Raw genomic sequence first — 27,066 nt, 5'->3', positions numbered from 1 at the left:
GCTACAAGTCTACAGTCACATAAGGGCTACAAGTCTGCAGTCACATAAGGGCTACAAGTCTGCAGTCACATAAGGGCTACAAGTCTGCAGTCACATAAGGGCAACAAGTCTGCAGTCACATAACGGCTACAAGTTTGCAGTCACATAATGATTACAATTCTGCAGTCACATAATGATTACAATTCTGCAGTCACATAATGATTACAAGTCTGCAGTCACATAAGGGCTACAAGTCTGCAGTCACATAAGGGCTACAAGTCTGCAGTCACACAAGGGCTACAAGTCTGCAGTCACATATTGATTACAAGTCTGCAGTCACACAAGGGCTACAAGTCTGCAGTCACATAAGGCCTACAAGTCTGCAGTCACATAAGGGCTACAAGTCTGCAGTCACATAAGGGCAACAAGTCTGCAGTCACATAACGGCTACAAGTTTGCAGTCACATAATGATTACAAGTCTGCAGTCACATAATGATTACAAGTCTGTAGTCACACAAGGGCTACAAGTCTGCAGTCACATAAGGACTACAAGTCTGCAGTCACATAAGGGCTACAAGTCTACAGTCACATAAGGGCTACAAGTCTGCAGTCACATAAGGGCTACAAGTCTGCAGTCACATAAGGGCTACAAGTCTGCAGTCACATAAGGGCAACAAGTCTGCAGTCACATAACGGCTACAAGTTTGCAGTCACATAATGATTACAATTCTGCAGTCACATAATGATTACAATTCTGCAGTCACATAATGATTACAAGTCTGCAGTCACATAAGGGCTACAAGTCTGCAGTCACATAAGGGCTACAAGTCTGCAGTCACTCTAGGTATATGGAATAAGTATAGATGGACCTGGATCAACAGCCACCACACAGAATGATGCCCCCAAACACAGTATGATGCCCCCTCAGCTCCCTCACACAGTATGATCAGCAGATGTCCAGGTCTGGTGTATACAATGTGAACAGGTCTTAGGTAAATACAGTGGAGGGAAGGGGGGTGGTGTCACATGATAAGGCTGTATACTGTGAGGGTCCTGGTGTCAGGTGAGGAGATGAGCCCCATCCCCCACCCTGTGGATAATCCCCCCATATCAGTCAGTGGATCTGACACCATGCTGTTTGTACATTACTGTTTTGGGATAAATAAGATACAATGTGTCAGTAAGATGGTAATGGCTGGAGGAGATCTTCGCTTCCTTCCGCTCACCCTGCTCCTCCTCAGCGATGCCCGACAGACTGTCCGATAGATTGAATCAATCTATCTACTGCTTTCATTCAGACTCATTACTGACCTAATACTTATCAGAGCTGAGGATTTGTTACCATTGTATCCTCTGAGAGCTGAGCAGTCTGGACATGATACTTTCCCTGCAGGGTCAGGAATGTGGAGGACAGTCCCATCCTCTAATGACTCTGATTCCTCCTAATGGTCTGGGGCTGATGAGGCGCTGCAGAGATTATAGGATTACAGGTAACAGACTGTCCGGAGCATCTACCTGCCAGCAAGGCATCTACAGGGGGGCACTTACTTTACTACAAGAACACAGATTCAGTGGAAGAACAGAGAAGGTGTATAACCACCATCAGACAACACTCTACACATCAGCAGAATAGTGAGTGCAGCTCTGGGGTATAATGCAGGATGTAACTCAGGATCAGTAATGTAATGTATGTACACAGTGACTGCACCAGCAGAATAGTGAGTGCAGCTCTGGAGTATAATACAGGAGGTAACTCAGGATCAGTAATGTAATGTATGTACACAGTGACTGCACCAGCAGAATAGTGAGTGCAGCTCTGGGGTATAATGCAGGATGTAACTCAGGATCAGTAGTGTAATGTATGTACACAGTGACTGCACCAGCAGAATAGTGAGTGCAGCTCTGGAGTATAATACAGGATGTAACTCAGGATCAGCAATGTAATGTATGTACACAGTGACTGCACCAGCAGAATAGTGAGTGCAGCTCTGGAGTATAATACAGGAGGTAACTCAGGATCAGCAATGTAATGTATGTACACAGTGACTGCACCAGCAGAATAGTGAGTGCAGCTCTGGAGTATAATATAGGAGGTAACTCAGGATCAGCAATGTAATGTATGTACACAGTGACTGCACCAGCAGAATAGTGAGTGCAGCTCTGGAGTATAATACAGGAGGTAACTCAGGATCAGTAATGTAATGTATGTACACAGTGACTGCACCAGCAGAATAGTGAGTGCAGCTCTGGGGTATAATGCAGGATGTAACTCAGGATCAGTAATGTAATGTATGTACACAGTGACTGCACCAGCAGAATAGTGAGTGCAGCTCTGGGGTATAATGCAGGATGTAACTCAGGATCAGTAGTGTAATGTATGTACACAGTGACTGCACCAGCAGAATAGTGAGTGCAGCTCTGGAGTATAATACAGGATGTAACTCAGGATCAGCAATGTAATGTATGTACACAGTGACTGCACCAGCAGAATAGTGAGTGCAGCTCTGGAGTATAATACAGGAGGTAACTCAGGATCAGCAATGTAATGTATGTACACAGTGACTGCACCAGCAGAATAGTGAGTGCAGCTCTGGAGTATAATATAGGAGGTAACTCAGGATCAGCAATGTAATGTATGTACACAGTGACTGCACCAGCAGAATAGTGAGTGCAGCTCTGGAGTATAATACAGGATGTAACTCAGGATCAGCAATGTAATGTCTTCAAACACGTCTTTTCCAGGTGCGCTGAACGGCTGTGGAGAAAATCAATTCTGCCCGAAGATTTCCTCCATTATAAATTTATGCTGAAAACATATAACTCTGCCCTTCACCTCTCCAAACAAACCTACTTTAACAACCTCATCATCTCACTTTCCAATAATCCTAAACGACTCTTTGACACGTTTCATTCTCTCCTCAATCAAACAGCACAGGCCCCGACCACCGACCTCAGCGCTGACGATCTGGTCAATTATTTCAAAGAAAAAATTGACCATATCCGACAGGAAATTTTCTCCCAATCCCCAAACGTTTTGCATGCTCTCCCCCGCCACATTGTATCTTGCTCATTTTCTGACTTCGAACCAGTCACGGAAGATGAAGTGATCAGGCTCCTTGCATCTTCTCGCCCTACCACCTGCACCAGCGACCCTATTCCCTCACATCTCCTTCAGTCCCTTGCTCCAGCTGTCACCACTCACCTAACTAAAATTTTCAACCTTTCCCTCTTCTTTTAAACACGCCAGCATACATCCATTACTTAAAAAACCATCCCTCGACCAGAACTGCACGGCCAACTACAGACCTGTTTCCAATCTTCCCTTTATCTCTAAACTCCTGGAACGCCTGGTCCATTCCCGCCTAATCCGCTATCTCTCAGATAACTCTCTTCTTGACCCTTTACAATCTGGTTTCCGCTCTTTACATTCCACTGAAACTGTCCTCACTAAAGTCTCTAATGATCTACTAGCAGCTAAATCTAATGGTCACTGCTCCCTGCTGATTCTCCTGGATCTCTCTGCAGCATTCGACACTGTGGATCACCAGCTCCTCCTCACTATGCTCCGCACTATTGGCCTCAAGGACACGGTTCTCTCCTGGTTCTCCTCTTATCTCTCTTATCTCTCTGACCGCTCCTTCTCTGTGTCTTTTGCCGGCTCCTCCTCCTCCCTACTTCCTCTTACTGTCGGGGTTCCTCAAGGATCAGTCCTAGGCCCCCTTCTTTTCTCCTTATACACCGCTCCTATTGGACAAACAATCAGCAGATTCGGTTTTCAGTACCATCTCTATGCTGATGACACCCAATTATACACCTCTGCTCCGGACATCACCCCTGCATTACTACAAAAGACCAGTGATTGTCTTTCCGCTGTGTCTAACATTATGTCCTCCCTCTACCTAAAACTGAATCTGTCAAAAACTGAACTCCTCGTCTTTCCTCCCTCCACTAACCTACCTGTGCCCGATATTGCCATTTCCCTTTGTGGCTCCACCATTACTCCCCAGCAACAAGCCCGCTGTCTTGGGGTCATTTTTGATTTAGATCTTTCTTTCACTCCTCACATCAGATCACTCGCTCGTTCATGTCATCTACACCTCAAAAACATCTCAAGAATCAGGACTTTTCTCACCTTTGACTCGGCAAAAACTCTTACTGTCGCACTGATTCATTCTCGTCTCGACTACTGCAACGCTCTACTAATCGGTCTCCCTCTTACTAAACTCTCCCCCCTCCAATCCGTCCTGAACGCAGCAGCCAGGATCATATTTCTCGCCAACCGCTACACCGATGCCTCTTCCCTGTGCCAGTCATTGCATTGGTTACCTATCCAATATAGAGTTCAATTTAAACTTATCACGCTTACCCACAAAGCGCTCCATGCTTCAGTACCCCCCTACATCTCCTCCCTTGTCTCAGTCTACCACCCTACCCGTGCCCTCCGTTCTGCAAATGACTTGAAACTAAAATCCTCCATAATCCGAACTTCCCACTCCCGTCTCCAAGATTTCTCGCGTGCTGCGCCAATTCTTTGGAATGCACTACCCAGGACAGTTCGATTCATTCCCAATACCCACAGTTTCAAGCGAACCCTAAAAACACATTTCTTTAGACTGGAGTATCGCCTCCACACACTATCTGTCCGTCACAGTTTTCCCCCATATTAAAATCTAATTCAACTTCGGGTTCATACCAACCATGCACATAATAGCCTCAGTCAGGACTGCACACATACTGGCTGGCGACCAGTCCATGTATTATTATTTATCCTATTTAGTAAATCAAGGCTGCATTATACAATATATGTACTTTTTACCTTTTGTGTCTCCCCCATTTCCTCATAGACTGTAAGCTCGCGAGCAAGGTCCTCACTCCTTTCGATATGAGATATGCTTATTTTGTATTGTCTGTATATGTCCCCCCTAAAATTTGTAATGTGCTGCGGAATATGATAGCGCTATAAAAATAAACTATTATTATTATTATTATTATAATGTATGTACACAGTGACTACACCAGCAGAATAGCGAGTGCAGCTCTGGAGTATAATACAGGATGTAACTCAGGATCAGTAATGTAATGTATGTACACAGTGACTGCACCAGCAGAATAGTGAGTGCAGCTCTGGAGTATAATACAGGAGGTAACTCAGGATCAGTAATGTAATGTATGTACACAGTGACTGCACCAGCAGAATAGTGAGTGCAGCTCTGGAGTATAATACAGGATGTAACTCAGGATCAGTAATGTAATGTATGTACACAGTGACTGCACCAGCAGAATAGTGAGTGCAACTCTGGAGTATAATACAGGATGTAACTCAGTATCAGTAATGTAATGTATGTACACAGTGACTGCACCAGCAGAATAGTGAGTGCAGCTCTGGAGTATAATACAGGATGTAACTCAGGATCAGTAATGTAATGTATGTACACAGTGACTGCACCAGCAGAATAGTGAGTGCAGCTCTGGAGTATAATACAGGAGGTAACTCGGGATCAGTAATGTAATGTATGTACACAGTGACTGCACCAGCAGAATAGTGAGTGCAGCTCTGGAGTATAATACAGGATGTAATTCAGGATCAGTAATGTAATGTGTGTACACAGTGACTGAACCAGCAGAATAGTGAGTGCAGCTCTGGAGTATAATACAGGATGTAACTCAGGATCAGTAATGTAATGTATGTACACAGTGACTGCACCAGCAGAATAGTGAGTGCAGCTCTGGAGTATAATACAGGATGTAACTCAGGATCAGTAATGTAATGTATGTACACAGTGACTGCACCAGCAGAATAGTGAGTGCAGCTCTGGAGTATAATACAGGAGGTAACTCAGGATCAGTAATGTAATGTATGTACACAGTGACTGCACCAGCAGAATAGTGAGTGCAGCTCTGGAGTATAATACAGGAGGTAACTCAGGATCAGTAATGTATGTACACAGTGACTGCACCAGCAGAATAGTGAGTGCAGCTCTGGAGTATAATACAGGATGTAACTCAAGATCAGTAATGTAATGTATGTACACAGTGACTACACCAGCAGAATAGCGAGTGCAGCTCTGGAGTATAATACAGGATGTAACTGAGGATCAGTAATGTAATGTATGTACACAGTGACTACACCAGCAGAATAGTGAGTGCAGCTCTGGAGTATAATACAGGATGTAACTCAGGATCAGTAATGTAATGTATGTACACAGTGACTGCACCAGCAGAATAGTGAGTGCAGCTCTGGAGTATAATACAGGATGTAACTCAGGATCAGTAATGTAATGTATGTACACAGTGACTGCACCAGCAGAATAGTGAGTGCAGCTCTGGAGTATAATACAGGATGTAACTCAGGATCAGTAATGTAATGTATGTACACAGTGACTGCACCAGCAGAATAGTGAGTGCAGCTCTGGAGTATAATACAGGATGTAACTCAGGATCAGTAATGTAATGTATGTACACAGTGACTGCACCAGCAGAATAGTGAGTGCAGCTCTGGAGTATAATACAAGATGTAACTCAGGATCAGTACAGGATCAGTAATGTAATGTATGTACACAGTGACTGCACCAGCAGAATAGTGAGTGCAGCTCTGGAGTATAATACAGGATGTAACTCAGGATCAGTAATGTAATGTATGTATACAGTGACTGCACCAGCAGAATAGTGAGTGCAGCTCTGGGGTATGATACAGGATGTAACTCAGGATCAGTAATGTAATGTATGTACACAGTGACCGCACCAGCAGAATAGTGAGTGCAGCTCTGGAGTATAATACAGAATGTAACTCAGGATCAGTAATGTAATGTATGCACACAGTGACTCCACCAGCAGCATACTGGGTGCAGCTCTGATCAGCTGCTAGTCAGTGTGGTGATTACGGGTGTGGTGGCTGCAGATCCTGCTGTGAGCTCCTGATCTCTGAGAACCAACACCTCTCCATCTGGGGACCTACTCTCTCTCTTTCCCTGAGGGAGAGCTGGTTTCTGGGATGAGTGAAGGAGCCAAGTCCCAGGCTTCTGCTTCCCGAACCAGGCCGGCGGGGGGCAGAAGAAACCAGCAACCGGCCTGCACATCAGAGGACTCGGGGGTGAGACGCTGCACCAGGAGTCGCAGCAATGTGGCTCCTACTCCCCCCGGGATTGTGGAGATCCCCAGAAGCCGCAAGGCTTCCAGCATGGAGGAAAAGCCTGACAGCGGCGTGCAAGATGGCGCTCCTTCCGGAGGAAAGCTGAGTGCTCACGGAGGTGAGGCCGACCTCCCTGAGGGGGGGTAGACGCAGCAGGGACCCCGGGAGTCTGAACTGAGGAAAGCTGACATCAGGGAGCAGAGTGGTCATTTCAAAGAAAAACTAATAAATGAAGACCGCTTTTGAGAAATGGCTGATACCAGAGAGCAAAGGCAGATGGGGCTGCAGCCTGAGAGCCAGGTGGATGATGAGAGTTATGATGACCAGCAGGAAGCCCCACCTGGCAGCCTGCAAAGTCACCCGGAGGCCACGTGCAGCGAGCTCCCTGCAGGACAGATGACAGTGACATCCGGTCGCAGTTCTGCCGGCTCTGGGGAGGACAGTGACAGCAGCGGCCAGGGAGGGGCGCTAATGGCGGAGATTAAGCTCCTGGAGTCCCCAGTGTGCCTCCAAAACTTCCATCTTGGTGACGATCTACCAGAAGAGGCACCTGGGGGCCACAAAAAGGCAAAGAAGACCAAGCCAAAGCTGCAGGAGGCGGTAAGATACGTATATGCCCCCCTCCCTGTACCCCATGAGTCGGCGGCAGGCTCAGCTCGCTGTATGAGCCCCGTTGCCCAGCCCAGCCCGGGTTCTGCTGTGGATCCGGTGCAAAGGCGTGGGGAGATTACAGAGTGCGGTAGTGAGGCGCAGAGCTCCGTCTCTGCTTGTAGTAGTGGGGACGTAGCAGGAGGTGCATCAGCCGAGAGGCTGGACAGTGAGGGCGGCCCGGCGGCGGGCGTTCCATCAGGCCACGATGCTGTGGTGCGCTCCTCAGTGGGAGGGGAAGCAGACCGGTGTCGGGGGCAGCTCCGGTAGCCTCGGCGCCTCTAAATGCTGTTGCCGCTGATCACTTAGTTGAGAAGCGGCGGCAGTGTGAGGGGGCAGTTGGGGCTGAGCGTTCCGGTCCTCCCACCAAAGTGCTATTCTGTGTTGGCGTCGCTGGTCCGGAAGATCCTGATGCTAAAGATCAGCGGCGCCTAACAACATCTAAAGATCAGCGGCACATTATTCCGAATGCCAAACAGCGGAAATTACCGACCAATGATGTGGAGGGCACACATAAGACCGGGGGTGAGGTCGCCTCCAGTTCTATGGAGGTGACTGAGCCCCTTGTGCCTGATGCAGAGGTCAAAATGTCATCCGCCATTGTTACTGGTCCAGCAGGAATGAATGTGGTGGTGGGGGTGAATGAGGCTAATTCATTGTCTAGTGGTGTGGTTGCTGGTTTGGTGGAGGGTGAGATGGAGGTGGGTAATGGTGTTGCTGTTCGGGCTGATGTGGTCACTGGTCCGGTTGCCCCCCCGGGGGTGGCAACACCTGTCCAGAGTTATGCCAGTGTCACCTCCGGGGCAAATAGGGCATCCTCCTTGTCTCCGGGCTTTGGGGACGGCATGTTGCAACGGCGCCTTCTGGAGGCTCTAAAGAAGGGGGAGAGATCACTAATGGTAGAGGGTCGAGTGGTTGATCTATCCTTCTGGATAGAGAGGCATGGCCTCGGGGCCTTCCGAGAGCAAAAAGGGGGGGATACAGTGTGGTCCCTCCCAACAGCCGGGCCAGGCAGTGTGCGTAGGAATGTGGTCCGTCTTCGGTGGAGGGGTAGTGATGCATGTCCTCCAAGGTCTAAAGTTGTGGAGCTCCTGCTGAGGATGGGCTTCAAGGCGATTGACATTTACGCCTTGATACATCCCTATTCCACGCCTGAGTTTGATATCAGCTTTGTTCGGCCGGAGGGGCTTGAGCTCTTCTGGGCGAATTATGAGCTGGCAAAAAATGAGCCCGGCTGGCGAGACTTTGCCGTTCAGGCAATGTCTCGCCAAAACCAGATCAAGAAAGTGACCGTGATGACTCGTAACGAGTCGCTTTCTTGCTATGACATCATGACGTGGCTTGGTCGGTATGGAGAGGTGGTGGAGATGCCAAAGAAAAACCGCAACGAGTTTGGTATCTGGTCAGGGGCCTGGACGTTTATGGTAAAACTTAAGCGTTCAGGTGGTACGGTTGCCCACATTCCATCGTCTGCCTTCCTGGGTAGGGATCGTATCCTGGTCTTCTACCAGGGGCAACCGAAGCTCTGTCACAGGTGCGGCGACCCCACACACTTCAGTGCAAACTGCACCGTGCAGAAATGTGCGTTGTGTGGGGGTGTCGGCCATCTTGCCGCCTCTTGTGTGGAGATTAGGTGCCACCTGTGTGGTGAGTTAGGTCACCCATTCAGCCGTTGTCCTCGCTCCTTCGCTAATGCAGTCGAGACCCCGGTGGGAGTAAGCCGTGAGGCCGATTCTGCTGGGGAGGGGACTAGCAGGGGTGGGGGAGCTGAGGGGCCAGGGAAGAAAAGCAATAAAAAGACGCCTGCCCAGCTGAGGCGTCTAGACAAGCGCAGACAGGAGAGGGAGCGGGGCGAGCCCCAGACTACCGGGGCAGCCCCTGTCCTGGATGCCAGTGTTGCTGCTGAGGCCCCGAGGGATGATGAGTTGGATGAGGAGGTCAGGAGGATCCACAGGTAGGAAACTGCCTCTGCTTCAGAATCCTCCCATTATGAAAGTATGGATGAGGATAATAAGCGGTGGCTAGAGAACAAGCGTAAGCTCGGCACCAAAAAGAAGAAAAAGAAGGGAGATAAAACATCTTCTCCCGCTCTGACCAAGGTACCTAAGGAAGGTAAAACCGACTCCCCTCTGGTTGGTCTTTCTAACTGTTTCCAAGCCCTTGATAACATCTCTTCCTCTGAGGAGGAGGCCGAGGGTGAGGTTCCGGCTTCAGCGGAGCTTACAGGGGGCGCCGAGTCTCCTTCTCCTGGGGATGCAGGGTCCTTGGGGGGAGGGACTGGCCCAGAGTCCGGAGACGAGGACGAGAAAAGAAGTAAAAATGTGGGAATGGACACCTCTGTGTCATTAAAGAGGGGGAAGGATTCCTCCTCTGAGGCAGAGGGTAAGGGGAGTGGGAAGAAGAAAGCCATCTAACTCAATCACCAATGATGGCGGTACCCACTCCGTTGACGCTGGCTTCCATTAATGTCGCCAGCATTAAGTCAAATATGGCTAGATTTGCGGCCTTTGATTTTCTCAGCCGGGTTGAAGCTGACATTTTCTTTTTGCAAGAGACCAGGCTGCCAAATATGGCAGAGGTGTTTATAGCTAAGAGGGAGTGGAGACTCGGGCCCTCCTATTGGTCTCTTACGGCCGAGCCGTATAGCGGAGTGGCGGTCCTTTTTACCGCACCAGTAGAATGCCGACCGGTTATTGAGTTAGAAATGGGGAGGTGCCTGATATTAGATGTCCTCATGAAGGGACAGGAGCTTCGGCTCATTAACATTTATGGTCCCCAATCTAAGTGGGACCGGAAGTGTCTCTTTACGAGGATCAAGCCCTACCTTTTTACGAGTCGGCAGGTCGTCTTTGGAGGGGACTTCAATACTGTCACGAGGCCCCGGGATAGAGGAGGTTCCAGAGACAAGCTGACTTATGATAGCGTCGCCCTTAATAGTATAGCTAGTGAGGCTCGCCTGGTGGATGTCCACATCCGGCACACCGCAGGCCACGAGGGGTTCACCTATCATAGAGGTAACTGTAGGTCCAGGATAGACAGGTTTTATTTAAAGGAGGAAGCCGTCTCTTCAGCAGTATCTGTTGTTGCGGTGGAGTTCTCCGATCACTGTATGATTTTGTTTTCCCTGAATGTTACAGAGACCCCCCGGATGGGAAGAGGCTTTTGGAGGCTCAATTCGTCTCTCTTGGAAGAAGCGGAGATAAGACAGTGCTTTGAGGATTTTCTTCAGAGCCAGGTACCCTTACTGGATCTTTGTAGTAGTGAGTCAGAGTGGTGGGAGATGTTTAAGAAAAGGGTGGCGAGATTCTTCCGCCAGCTCTCGAGCCTCAGGAGCCTGGACAGGTATCGCCTGTATCAGGGCCTGAGGAGGAAACTCGAGCATCTTGTCTCAACTGGAGGTAGCCGCGAGGAGATCTCCAGAGTGAAATCTTTGCTAATGAGGTGTCAGTATGATAGACACGCATCTTTGGTTTTTGAGAGGGATTACGGGAAGTACCGCTCGCCCGACCCTTACAGAAACTGCAAGATGTCAGTGAATAGTAAAGTTGTTACAGGACTGGTTGACACTGCGGGATCCCTGAAAAGATCCAGATCGGGGATCCTGGAGGTCGTCAGATCCTTCTACTCGCACCTCTTGGGGAAGAGGGATCTGGATTGGGATGAGATGTCGGCTTTTCTGGCTGAAGTCGTCTCCGAACCAGGGGTAGACCCCTCTCTTGGCGTTTTGACAGAGATGATCAGGGAAGAGGAAGTTAAGTTGGCGATTGAAGGGCTTGCCCTGAAGAAATCTCCCGGTTCGGATGGCTTAACATCTGAATTCTATAAGACCTTTAAGGACGCCTTGGTTCCCCTCTTGACTGAAGTTTTCAATGAGTGTCTTTCCTCGGGCACTCTGCCAAAGTCAATGAGGAGGTCTGCCCTGATCATCTTGTCAAAGGGTAAGGACCCATCTTGCATTGAGAATTGGCGTCCCATAGCGCTTCTCAATGCAGACAGGAAGGTTTTGGCAAAGGTGCTGTTTAATCGGCTGGTGAAATTTGCACCCCAGCTCCTTTCGGGGGCCCAGCATTGCTCTGTTCCGGGCCGCAGTACAATTAGTGCTGTACTCTGTGTCCGAGAGGCGGTGGAGCAGGGTAGGGCTGGCCACTGGAAGGGGTACATGCTGTCATTGGACCAGGCAAAAGCGTTTGATCGGGTTAATCATGAGTACCTCTGGTCTGTCCTTCTGAGGTATGGCCTGCCGGGGGGGTTCGATGATTGGCTTAAGACCTTGTACGCTGGGGCAGAGAGTTTCCCGCTTGTGAACGGTTGGATTGGCAGCTCTTTTGAGGTTGGGTGTGGTGTTCGCCAGGGTTGTCCCTTGAGCCCGCTACTGTACGCGTTTTCGATTGACCCACTTCTTAGGAGGGTGGAGCGTGGACCGTTAGCTGGGATCGGGATGGACCGGGCAGCACCGGAAGCCACTCTGAGAGTGGTGGCGTATGCCGATGACGTCACCGTTTTTGTTTCCTCTGATGGGGAGGCAGAATGGCTGATGTCAGAGGTAAATCGCTACTTGGAGGCATCCGGGTCTAAGATCAACCGGGATAAGTGTGAGAGTCTCTGGCTGGGAGGAGATCCTGGTTTTGATCTCCCGGACACCCTTCCAGAACCCAAAGTCTCTGCAAAAGTTCTTGGCATCGAATTTGGTCAGGGGGATTACCCCAAACAAAATTGGGACAGCAGGCTAGAGATCGCCACTCAGAAGGTGAACCAATGGAAGGGTTGGTCTTTGACCCTAAGGGAAAGGGTAAACCTGATCAAAACTTACCTGCTCCCTTTGCTGATCTATCTGGGCAGTGTGTGCATCTTGCCAGAGCCTCTCTGGACTCGGGTCTACAGTTTGTTCTTTCAACTGTTATGGGGGAATAGACTGAACCTGGTCAAGAGGGAGGTTACTTACCGTACGAGGAGACTAGGAGGGTTGGGTATGGTCAACCCTGTGGTATTCCTTGTGAATACCTTCATTAAGATCAATATTGCAAACCTCTGGAAAGAGAGGGCTCCTCCGTGGGTATTCTCCTGTAAGGGATGGTTTCAGCCTTTCTTCCAGGAATGGGAGACAGGAGGGCAAGTGAAGGATCTCCGCACACCGCATGGACATCTCCCGGCTTACGCTACCGTGGTTCTGAAGGTAATTCGCCGGTGGGGTCTGGGAATGTGGGAGGTCAGGACTCTGCCAAGGAAGCTCCTTGACAAAAGGGTTCTGTTGACCCATTTTCAGAGGCCTCTGGCGCTCAGGGATTGCCCAAGTCGGGATCTTGGGGTGGGTCTGCATCTTTTGAATTCTATCAGGATCCCCTCGAAGGTTTGGGACTTGGCTTGGCGCTGCTTCCATGGGAAACTGTGTGTGAGGGACAATCTGAAGTGTAGGAGCTCTGAGGACAGGAACTGTCCTCGGGAGCATTGTGGTACCATGCTTGAAAGCATGGACCACTTCTTGCTTCTTTGTCCCTTTAACACAGAGGTGTACAACAGGGTGGGCGCCTCCATTGGCTGGCCCCGGCTGGCCGGTCTCTCTTATGCGGAATGGGCCTATGGAGCATTCGGGGACCTGGGTGGTCGGGACCGCTGCACCTTATTTCTAGTTAGCGCAGTGGTTAGGTATCACACGTGGAACGCACAGTGCTTAGTATCGACGCAGCGGAAAATCCTCCCAGTGGACGATGTGTTTAGGACCATACTCGGTGACCTGGGGAAGGTGCGTTCTCTGGAGTATGAGAGACTGGGTACACGGAGGGCCGCTCTTCTCTGGAGGGGCTTTTCTTTTAGTGTGCCCTAGTCTGGTCATCTCCTCTCCTGGTGGTGGGCTGCTGCTGCTGACACCATAGATTTTTGTTTTGTTTTTGATCAGTAGACAGTGATGTAAGGCTGCAGGCGCTGAACTTGGGCTTTGTCAGTTGTGGTTATTGTATTGTTTGTTTCTGTATATATTGTATATATGGGTTTGGGTGGAGGTGTTAGGTTGGGTGGTGGGAAAAGGGGGGAGGTGGGTTCATCTTGTGGGACACTGGTTATTTGGGTGAAAAACTGGCACTGCCTGATCTGTCCTATGGACGTTGGACATGGACTGAGGCATGAGGCGAAGGACCAGCATTCAGGTCAGTGCCGGGGAGGGACTGGTGGGCTCGAGTGTGGGGGGTTTTGTTTTGTCTTGTATATATTTGTATAGTTAGCATTTATTTTATTTATTTAAAAAAAAAAAGAATGTATATATTAGTTTGTATATAATTTGTCGGTTATTGTTTATTATATTGTTATTATTTGTTTGGTAACCGGACCAGATGTCATGGTGTAGGTAGTTATTATTGTGTATATATGTATAATATGTGTGTGAGGAGAGAGGGAGCGGCTGGACCAGTTCATTACATTGTTTATTTTCTGGTTATTAATTTTGTTATGTTTCTGTTATTATTATTGTTATGTTTTTCATTTTTATAATAAAAGATCTACAGGAGGTAACTCAGGATCAGTAATGTAATGTATATACACAGTGACTGCACCAGCAGAATAGTGAGTGCAGCTCTGGAGTATAATACAGGATGTAACTCAGGATCAGTAATGTAATGTATGTACACAGTGACTGCACCAGCAGAATAGTGAGTGCAGCTCTGGAGTATAATACAGGATGTAACTCAGGATCAGTAATGTAATGTATGTACACAGTGACTGCACCAGCAGAATAGTGAGTGCAGCTCTGGAGTATAATACAGGATGTAACTCAGGATCAGTAATGTAATGTATGTACACAGTGACTGCACCAACAGAATAGTGAGTGCAGCTCTGGAGTATAATACAGGAGGTAACTCAGGATCAGTACAGGATCAGTAATGTAATGTGGGAATTCAGTGACCCCATTTTTTACTAATATTAAACCAGTAACCATCGTATTCACAGATGAACATGCACCTTAACAAGTATCTGACATTTCCAGCATCTCTGATGTAGTGGGTGAAGCCAACCCGTAAACAGTGCTCAGAGTAATGAGCGAATCCTCCTGTCCTGTCTCTAATGAACACACAAACAGAAGCAGCAGCAGCATGGAGGACATTATACAGAAGCACTGAGCAGTTTAGATGTAAATCCTGCCGGTGAGATAAAACACTTACTGGAAAGCTGCCATTAATCTCTCTGCTCCTTTCCATTCCTTTTCCATAGACTTCAATAAGAAACATGATTCCTCCATTAGTTTGTTTGTAAAAGTGAATAATGACCTGAGGAGGAGGAGAAGTGGCTCTTGGGCCTGAAGGTGTTGAGTTACATCTTGTCTCTTTAGACTACTGAAAACGTCTCATTGTCCCCATAGTAGTTGATGTAACAGTCATGGGTGGACATATTCCATTGACTAACATGTGACAAGCCAGTTCAGGAGTCACTGATTATTATGTTGGGTCTATGGGTCACGGACGCTCCGGTGAGAACAACCACCACACAACCCAAGAGAAGCAAGGAATCTGTGATACCTCGTAATGCTCCACCTTCTATTCTCGGTATTTTCACATCATTTATATAGACCAATAGATTAATATTTGCTCTTGCACATTGATAATGACATTACTAGTCCACCCAGGAGGGTGACAAAGCCTCCAATTCACGGTTAAACCTGACCCTAAAGTATATCTCCACCATTAATGGCCACCAGGAAAGCCAAAGACCACCATGGAGCCCACCCTCGCCAACTGCTCAACATCACAGACTTTTCACTGGCCACAGACACTAATGCTTGGCTTTGTCACACCACCAGAGCATTTCTTCAAACCTAAGAGGCGAGGACAAGATCATCATTGGTCAACATACCCCTGGATCCATCACCCCACAGACTTCTACAGCTAATAGTTTTGAATTGCATTGGAGACACCTATAAGAAGCCATCAGCAGAGCTGTCATTAGACTCGTATGTTGTGGGGGTCTTAGGCCAATGACAGGTAATCCAAGGGGCAGCAGAATAAGCCCTAATGTTAGAGGCACATGGACAATGGGTCTTACCTGTTTGAACTGCTCCTCATATGTCCATTCATGATGGCCCGATTGTCCATTAGGGGATAACGTCTGAGACTGTGAACTGGTGTTTGGCATCTGAGAGTGACCGACCCTTTGCAAAACTTTACTTGGTGAATCGGGTCGTTGCATGTTTGAGGACATTTCTAAATCTTCCTCATCTTCTTCCTCTCCATCCTCATCGTCCAGATCTTCATCTTCAAAGTCGGCTTCCTCACCGTCGCTCTTGTGTTTGGACTCCTCCTCTTCTGGTTTATGGACTGGTGCCCGTGAAAATATCAGTGTTGGCCGGTTCAGCGACGCTGACGAGGTTGTAGCTGTTGTACTGGTGGTGGTTGTACTGATCGTGTTTGAGTTTGAAGGTGAAGTGACCACTGTTGCCGCTGCCGCAGCAGCTCTCACGGCCGCCTGATACTGTCGTATGGCCAATGCCTGTTGCTGGATTCGGGACTCCACCAAACATCGAAGCTCTCTGTCCTTTTCTTGCCTTAATTTTTCTTCTAAGGCCAAGCGAGCAGCTTGCTGGCGCTGAAGGTTTTCCATCACTGCCTCTAGCCTCATACCGCCACCTGAGGAAATAGACTGGGAGGACTGGGAAGGACGTGAAATGGGAAAAGGTGAGCTGTGGTGGGATGAAGTAGATACAAGGAGTGAGGGCAGAGATGTCGGGGTTGAGAATGTTGCCGGCTGGAGGCAGGAGGAAAAGGAAGGGAATAGAACCATGAGAACAATGAAAAAAGTGGAGAGAACAAATAGATGGATACATAAAATACGATGATAACAACCAAGGAGCGATAAGAGAAGACAAGATACATAATAGCGCCAATGTAGGAACACAAAAGAATGGAAGAACGAGGAAAAAAGGAGGATGTGCACACAGGGACAGAAGTGGTCAAGCACAGGGACAGAGGAGATCGAGAATAAAGGGACAAGAGATTGAGAATAAAAGGACAGAAGTGATAGAGAATAAAGATAGAAAAGATCAAGCACACAGAGAAACGAAATAATAGAGCACACAGGGACAGAAGTGCTCAAGCACAGGGACAGAAGAGATCGAGAATAAAGTTACAGAAAAGATCGAGAATAAAGGGACAGAAGCGATCAAGCACACAGATAGTGATACAGAAGAGATCAAGCACACAGAGAAAGATAGAATACAGCACACAGGGACAGAAGAGATCGAGAATAAAGTTACAGAAAAGATCGAGAATAAAGGGACAGAAGCGATCAAGCACACAGATAGTGATACAGAAGAGATCAAGCACACACAGAAAGACAGAATACAGCACACAGGGACAGAAGAGATCGAGAATAAAGGGACAAGAGATTGAGAATAAAAGGACAGAAGCGATAGAGAATAAAGATACAGAAGCGATCAAGCACACAGAGAAATGAAATAATAGAGTACACAGAGACAGAAGAGATCGAGAATAAAGGTATAGAAGTGATCAAGCACACAGATACAGAAGAGATTGAGCACACAGAAAGAAATAATACAGCACACAGCGACAGAAGAAATCAAATGAACAGGAACAGAAGTGATCAAACACACAAAGATATAACGGATCAAATGCCCAGGGAAAGAAGGGGGAGAGCACACAGGGACAGAAGTAGTCAAGCACAGGGACAGAGGAGATCAAGATAAAAGGGACAAGAGATCGAGAATAAAGATACAGAAACGATCAAGCACACAGAGAAACAAAATAATAGAGCACGCAGGGACAAAAGAGATCGACAATAAAGTTACAGAAGAGATCGAGAATAAAGTGACAGAAGTGATCAAGAACACAGGTACAGAAGAGATGGAGCAAACAGAGAGAAATAATACAGCAGACAGGGAGAGAAGTGGTCAAGCACAGAGACAGAAGAGATGGAGAATGAAGGGACAGAAGAGATCAAGAATAAAGATAAAGAAGAGATCGAGCACACAAAGAAGGAAATAATACAGCACACAGGGACAGAATGATAAAGCGCACAGGAAAAGAAGGGATCAAGCAGACAGGAACAGTGAAGGAAGTGATCAAGGATACAGTGATAAAAGGAGCACAAATGGCCAAAGGGATCCAGCACACAGTGACAGAAGAGATCGAGCAAACAAGACCAGAATGGATCAAGCATACAAGGACAGAAGTGATTGAGTACACAGAGACAGAATTGATCAAGCAATTGTGGATATAAGTAATCGAGCAAACATGGATATAGGTATTCGAGCACACAGGGACAGAAGTACCAAGTAAACAGGGATACAAGTCATGGACACGCAGGCACAGAAGTGTATGAGGACGCAATGATACAAAAAATTAAGCACACAGAGACAGGGGGATCAAGCAAACAGGGATTCAAGAAATGGAGCTCACAGGAACAGAAGTATAAGGAACAATAGTATTGATTAGTAGAGAAAAAAGGAAGAAGAGAAAACAGGAAGCAGTGCAAGGACGAGGAGAGCAAAGAGGATGAAAAATTGTATTTGAAGCGGGGCAAAGGGAGGAGTGGGGGAGGGGAGGAGAAAAACAAAAATATTCTTAATACAAAATAATTGTAAGAAACACATGAAATACAACACATCAGTATCACTGCCCTTACCCCTCTCTATTACACATCAGTATCACTGCCCTTACCCCTCTCTGTTACACATCAGTATCACTGCCCTTACCCCTCTCTATTACACATCAATATTACTGCCCTTACCCCTCTCTATTACACATCAGTATCACTGCCCTTACCCCTCTCTATTACAAATCAGTATCACTGCCCTTACCCCTCTCTATTACACATCAGTATCACTGCCCTTACCCCTCTCTATTACACATCAGTATTATTGCCCTTACCCCTCTCTACACATCAGTAACACTGCCCTTACCCTTCTCTATTACACATCAGTATCACTGCCCTTACCCCTCTCTATTACACATCAGTATCACTGCCCTTACCCCTCTCTATTACACATCAGTATCACTGTCCTTACCCTTCACTATTACACATCAGTATCACTGCCCTTACCCCTCTCTATTACACATCAGTATCACTGCCCATACCCCTCTCTATTACACATCAGTATCACTGTCCTTACCCTTCACTATTACACATCAGTATCACTGCCCTTACCCCTCTCTATTACACATCAGTATCACTGCCCATACCCCTCTCTATTACACATCAGTATCACTGTCCTTACCCCTCTCTACACATCAGTAACACTGCCCTTACCCTTCTCTATTACACATCAGTATCACTGCCCTTACCCCTCTCTATTACACATCAGTATCACTGCCCTTACCCCTCTCTATTACACATCAGTATCACTGTCCTTACCCTTCTCTATTACACATCAGTATCACTGCCCTTACCCCTCTCTATTACACATCAGTATCACTGCCCTTACCCCTCTCTATTACACATCAGTATCACTGCCCTTACCCCTCTCTACACATCAGTAACACTGCCCTTACCCCTCTCTATTACACATCAGTATCACTGTCCTTACCCCTCTCTACACATCAGTATCACTGCCCTTACCCCTCTCTATTACACATCAGTATCACTGTCCTTACCCCTCTCTATTACACATCAGTATCACTGCCCTTACCCCTCTCTATTACACATCAGTATCACTGCCCTTACCCCTCTCTACACATCAGTATCACTGCCCTTACCCCTCTCTACACATCAGTATCACTGCCCTTACCCCTCTCTACACATCAGTATCACTGCCCATACCCCCCTCTATTACACATCAGTATCACTGCCCTTACCCCTCTCTATTACACATCAGTATCACTGCCCTTACCCCTCTCTACACATCAGTAACACTGCCCTTACCCCTCTCTATTACACATCAGTATCACTGTCCTTACCCCTCTCTACACATCAGTATCACTGCCCTTACCCCTCTCTATTACACATCAGTATCACTGTCCTTACCCCTCTCTATTACACATCAGTATCACTGCCATTACCCCTCTCTATTACACATCAGTATCACTGCCCTTACCCCTCTCTACACATCAGTATCACTGCCCTTACCCCTCTCTACACATCAGTATCACTGCCCTTACCCCTCTATACACATCAGTATCACTGCCCATACCCCCCTCTATTACACATCAGTATCACTGCCCTTACCCCTCTCTATTACACATCAGTATCACTGCCCTTACCCCTCTCTATTACACATCAGTATCACTGTCCTTACCCCTCTCTACACATCAGTAACACTGCCCTTACCCCTCTCTATTACACATCAGTATCACTGTCCTTACCCCTCTCTACACATCAGTATCACTGCCCTTACCCCTCTCTATTACACATCAGTATCACTGTCCTTACCCCTCTCTATTACACATCAGTATCACTGCCCTTACCCCTCTCTATTACACATCAGTATCACTGCCCTTACCCCTCTCTACACATCAGTATCACTGCCCTTACCCCTCTCTACACATCAGTATCACTGCCCTTACCCCTCTCTACATATCAGTATCACTGCCCTTACCCCTCTCTACACATCAGTATCACTGCCCTTACCCCTCTCTACACATCAGTATCACTGCCCATACCCCTCTCTATTACACATCAGTATCACTGCCCTTAACCCTCTCTATTACACATCAGTATCACTGCCCTTACCCCTCTCTATTACACATCAGTATTACTCCCCTTACCACTCTCTATTACACATCAGTATCACTGTCCTTACCCCTCTCTATTACACATCAGTATTACTGCCCTTACCCCTCTCTATTACACATCAGTATCACTGCCCTTACCCCTCTCTATTACACATCAGTATTACTGCCCTTACCCCTCTCTATTACACATCAGTATTACTGCCCTTACCCCTCTCTATTACACATCAGTATCACTGCCCTTACCCCTCTCTATTACACATCAGTATCACTGCCCTTACCCCTCTCTATTACACATCAGTATTACTGCCCTTACCCCTCTCTATTACACATCAGTATCACTGCCCTTACCCCTCTCTATTACACATCAGTATCACTGTCCTTACCCCTCTCTACTACACATCAGTATCACTGCCCTTACCCCTCTCTACACATCAGTAACACTGCCCTTACCCCTCTCTATTACACATCAGTATCACTGTCCTTACCCCTCTCTACACATCAGTATCACTGCCCTTACCCCTCTCTATTACACATCAGTATCACTGTCCTTACCCCTCTCTATTACACATCAGTATCACTGCCCTTACCCCTCTCTATTACACATCAGTATCACTGCCCTTACCCCTCTCTACACATCAGTATCACTGCCCTTACCCCTCTCTACACATCAGTATCACTGCCCTTACCCCTCTCTACACATCAGTATCACTGCCCATACCCCCCTCTATTACACATCAGTATCACTGCCCTTACCCCTCTCTATTACACATCAGTATCACTGCCCTTACCCCTCTCTATTACACATCAGTATCACTGTCCTTACCCCTCTCTACACATCAGTAACACTGCCCTTACCCCTCTCTATTACACATCAGTATCACTGTCCTTACCCCTCTCTACACATCAGTATCACTGCCCTTACCCCTCTCTATTACACATCAGTATCACTGTCCTTACCCCTCTCTATTACACATCAGTATCACTGCCCTTACCCCTCTCTATTACACATCAGTATCACTGCCCTTACCCCTCTCTACACATCAGTATCACTGCCCTTACCCCTCTCTACACATCAGTATCACTGCCCTTACCCCTCTCTACATATCAGTATCACTGCCCTTACCCCTCTCTACACATCAGTATCACTGCCCTTACCCCTCTCTACACATCAGTATCACTGCCCATACCCCTCTCTATTACACATCAGTATCACTGCCTTAACCCTCTCTATTACACATCAGTATCACTGCCCTTACCCCTCTCTATTACACATCAGTATTACTCCCCTTACCCCTCTCTATTACACATCAGTATCACTGTCCTTACCCCTCTCTATTACACATCAGTATTACTGCCCTTACCCCTCTCTATTACACATCAGTATCACTGCCCTTACCCCTCTCTATTACACATCAGTATTACTGCCCTTACACCTCTCTATTACACATCAGTATTACTGCCCTTACCCCTCTCTATTACACATCAGTATCACTGCCCTTACCCCTCTCTATTACACATCAGTATCACTGCCCTTACCCCTCTCTATTACACATCAGTATTACTGCCCTTACCCCTCTCTATTACACATCAGTATCACTGCCCTTACCCCTCTCTATTACACATCAGTATCACTGTCCTTACCCCTCTCTACTACACATCAGTATCACTGCCCTTACCCCTCTCTATTACACATCAGTATCACTGCCCTTACCCCTCTCTATTACACATCAGTATCACAGCCCTTACCCCTCTCTATTACACATCAGTATCACTGCCCTTACCCCTCTCTATTACACATCAGTATCACTGTCCTTACCCCTCTCTATTACACATCAGTATCACTGTCCTTACCCCTCTCTATTACACATCAGTATCACTGCCCTTACCCCTCTCTATTACACATCAGTATCAATGTCCTTACCCCTCTCTATTACACATCAGTATCACTGTCCTTACCCCTCTCTATTACACATCAGTATCACTGCCCTTACCCCTCTCTATTACACATCAGTATCAATGTCCTTACCCCTCTCTATTACACATCAGTATCACTGCCCTTACCCCTCTCTATTACACATCAGTATCACAGTCCTTACCCCTCTCTATTACACATCAGTATTACTGCACTTACCCCTCTCTATTACACATCAGTATCACTGCCCTTACCCCTCTCTATTACACATCAGTATCACTGCCCTTACCCCTCTCTACACATCAGTATCACTGTCCTTACCTCTCTCTATTACACATCAGTATCACTGTCCTTACCCCTCTCTATTACACATCAGTATCACTGCCCTTACCCCTCTCTATTACACATCAGTATCCCCGCCCTTACCCCTCTCTACACATCAGTATCACTGTCCTTACCCCTCTCTATTACACATCAGTATCACTGCCCTTACCCCTCTCTACACATCAGTATCACTGTCCTTACCCCTCTCTATTACACATCAGTATCACTGCCCTTACCCCTCTCTATTACACATCAGTATCACTGCCCTTACCCCTCTCTATTACACATCAGTATCACTGCCCTTACCCCTCTCTATTACACATCAGTATCAATGTCCTTACCCCTCTCTATTACACATCAGTATCAATGTCCTTACCCCTCTCTATTACACATCAGTATCACTGTCCTTACCCCTCTCTATTACACATCAGTATCACTGCCCTTACCCCTCTCTATTACACATCAGTATCACTGCCCTTACCCCTCGCTACACATCAGTATCACTGTCCTTACCCCTCTCTACACATCAGTATCACTGCCCTTACCCCTCTCTACACATCAGTATCACTGCCCTTACCCCCCTCTATTACACATCAGTATCACTGTCCTTACCCCTCTCTATTACACATCAGTATTACTGTCCTTACCCCTCTCTACACATCAGTATCACTGTCCTTACCCCTCTCTACACATCAGTATCACTGCCCTTACCCCTCTCTACACATCAGTATCACTGCCCTTACCCCCCTCTATTACACATCAGTATTACTGTCCTTACCCCTCTATTACACATCAGTATCACTGTCCTTACCCCTCTCTATTACACATCAGTATTACTGTCCTTACCCCTCTCTACACATCAGTATCACTGTCCTTACCCCTCTCTACACATCAGTATCACTGTCCTTACCCCTCTCTACACATCAGTATCACTGCCCTTACCCCTCTCTACACATCAGTATCACTGCCCTTACCCCCCTCTATTACACATCAGTATCACTGTCCTTACCCCTCTCTATTACACATCAGTATTACTGTCCTTACCCCTCTCTACACATCAGTATCACTGTCCTTACACCTCTCTACACATCAGTATCACTGTCCTTACCCCTCTCTACACATCAGTATCACTGTCCTTACCCCTCTCTACACATCAGTATCACTGTCCTTATCCCTCTCTACACATCAGTATCACTGCCCTTACCCCTCTCTACACATCAGTATCACTGCCCTTACCCCCCTCTATTACACATCAGTATCACTGTCCTTACCCCTCTCTATTACACATCAGTATTACTGTCCTTACCCCTCTCTACACATCAGTATCACTGTCCTTACCCCTCTCTACACATCAGTATCACTGTCCTTACCCCTCTCTACACATCAGTATCACTGCCCTTACCCCTCTCTACACATCAGTATCACTGTCCTTACCCCTCTCTATTACACATCAGTATCACTGTCCTTACCACTCTCTACACATCAGTATCACTGTCCTTACCCCTCTCTATTACACATCAGTATCACTGTCCTTACCCCTCTCTACACATCAGTATCACTGTCCTTACCCCTCTCTATTACACATCAGTATTACTGCCCTTACCCATCTCTATTACACATCAGTATCACTGTCCTTACCCCTCTCTATTACACATCACTATCACTGTCCATACCCCTCTCTATTACACATCAGTATCACTGCCCTTACCACTCTCTATTACACATCAGTATCACTGCCCTTACCCCTCTCTACACATCAGTATCACTGTCCTTACCCCTCTCTACACATCAGTATCACTGTCTTTACCCCTCTCTACACATCAGTATCACTGCCCTTACCCCTCTCTACACATCAGTATTACTGCCCTTACCCCTCTCTATTACACATCAGTATTAATGTCCTTACCCCTCTCTATTACACATCAGTATCACTGTCCTTACCCCTCTCTATTACACATCAGTATCACTGTCCTTACCCCTCAGTATCACTGTCCTTACCCCTCTCTATTACACATCAGTATCACTGCCCTTACCCCTCTCTATTACACATCAGTATCACTGCCCTTACCCCTCTCTATTACACATCAGTATCACTGTCATTACCCCTCTCTATTACACATCAGTATCACTGCCCTTACCACTCTCTACACATCAGTATCACTGCCCTTACCCCTCTCTATTACACATCAGTATCACTGCCCTTACCCCTCTCTATTACACATCAGTATCACTGCCCTTACCCCTCTCTATTACACATCAGTATCACTGTCCTTACCCCTCTCTATTACACATCAGTATCACTGCCCTTACCACTCTCTACACATCAGTATCACTGCCCTTACCCCTCTCTATTACACATCAGTATCACTGCCCTTACCCCTCTCTATTACACATCAGTATCACTGCCCTTACCCCTCTCTATTACACATCAGTATCACTGTCCTTACCCCTCTCTATTACACATCAGTATCACTGCCCTTACCACTCTCTACACATCAGTATCACTGTCCTTACCCCTCTCTATTACACATCAGTATCACTGCCCTTACCCCTCTCTATTACACATCAGTATCACTGCCCTTACCCCTCTCTATTACACATCAGCATCACTGTCCTTACCCCTCTCTATTACACATCAGTATCACTGCCCTTACCCCTCTCTATTACACATCAGCATCACTGCCCTTACCCCTCTCTATTACACATCAGTATCACTGCCCTTACCCCTCTCTATTACACATCAGTATCACTGCCCTTACCCCTCTCTATTACACATCAGCATCAATGCCCTTACCCGTCTCTATTACACATCATTATTACTGCCCTTACCCCTCTCTATTACACATCAGTATCACTGTCCTTACCCCTCTCTATTACACATCAGTATCACTGCCTTACCCCTCTCTATTACACATCAGTATTACAGCCCTTACCCCTCTCTATTACACATCAGTATCACTGTCCTTACCCCTCTCTATTACACATCAGTATCACTGCCCTTACCCCTCTCTATTACACATCAGTATCGATGTCCTTACCCCTCTCTATTACACATCAGTATCACTGCCCTTACCCCTCTCTATTACACATCAGTATCACTGCCCTTACCCCTCTCTATTACACATCAGTATCACTGCCCTTACCCCTCTCTATTACACATCAATATTACTGCCCTTACCCCTCTCTATTACAAATCAGTATCACTGCCCTTACCCCTCTCTATTACACATCAGTATCACTGCCCTTACCCCTCTCTATTACACATCAGTATTATTGCCCTTACCCCTCTCTATTACACATCAGTATCACTGCCCTTACCCCTCTCTATTACACATCAGTATCACTGTCCTTACCCCTCTCTATTACACACAGTATCACTGCCCTCACCCCTCTCTACACATCAGTATCACTGTCCTTACCCCTCTCTACACATCAGTATCGCTGTCCTTACCCCTCTCTATTACACATCAGTATCACTGCCCTTACCCCTCTCTACACATCAGTATCAATGTCCTTACCCCTCTCTACTACACATCAGTATCACTGCCCTTACCCCTCTCTATTACACATCAGTATTACTGCCCTTACCCCTCTCTATTACACATCAGTATCACTGTCCTTACCCCTCTCTATTACACACAGTATCACTGCCCTCACCCCTCTCTACACATCAGTATCACTGTCCTTACCCCTCTCTATTACACATCAGTATCACTGTCCTTACCCCTCTCTACACATCAGTATCAATGTCCTTACCCCTTTCTACTACACATCAGTATCACTGCCCTTACCCCTCTCTATTACACATCAGTATTACTGCCCTTACCCCTCTCGATTACACATCAGTATCACTGCCCTTACCCCTCTCTATTACACATCAGTATCACTGCCCTCACCCCTCTCTACACATCAGTATCACTGCCCTTACCCCTCTCTATTACACATCAGTATCACTGCCCTTACCCCTCTCTACACATCAGTATCAATGTCCTTACCCCTCTCTACTACACATCAGTATCACTGTCCTTACCCCTCTCTATTACACATCAGTATCACTGCCCTTACCCCTCTCTACACATCAGTATCACTGCCCTTACCCCTCTCTATTACACATCAGTATCACTGTCCTTACCCCTCTCTATTACACATCAGTATCAATGTCCTTACCCCTCTCTATTACACATCATTATCATTGCCCTTACCCCTCTCTATTACACATCAGTATCACTGTCCTTACCCCTCTCTATTACACATCAGTATCACTGCCTTACCCCTCTCTATTACACATCAGTATCAATGTCCTTACCCCTCTCTACACATCAGTATCAATGTCCTTACCCCTCTCTACACATCAGTATCAATGTCCTTACCCCTCTCTACACATCAGTATTACTGCCCTTACCCCTCT

The 27,066-nt window shown here is 46.9% G+C and overlaps 1 protein-coding gene across 1 annotated transcript in view; it reads right to left on the bottom strand.

Annotated features, from left to right (window-relative positions):
- The window catches only part of ARID3C (AT-rich interaction domain 3C), a 254,624-nt gene extending 238,146 nt beyond the window's left edge, over positions 1–16,478 (bottom strand). Inside the window, exon 1 of the mRNA XM_073683233.1 lies at positions 15,783–16,478. Coding sequence (XP_073539334.1) covers positions 15,783–16,355 — 573 coding nt within the window. The 5' untranslated portion in view covers positions 16,356–16,478. The remainder of the gene's footprint in view (positions 1–15,782) is intronic.
- Positions 16,479–27,066: the final 10,588 nt, after the last annotated feature.

Source organism: Phyllobates terribilis, unplaced genomic scaffold, assembly GCF_046119375.1.
Source record: "Phyllobates terribilis strain yellow unplaced genomic scaffold, ASM4611937v1 Scaffold_1__5_contigs__length_1240528914, whole genome shotgun sequence".
NCBI lineage: Eukaryota > Metazoa > Chordata > Amphibia > Anura > Dendrobatidae > Phyllobates > Phyllobates terribilis.
The sequence above is the reverse complement of the archived record's forward strand: the minus strand, read 5'-3'. Positions and strand labels throughout refer to the sequence as shown.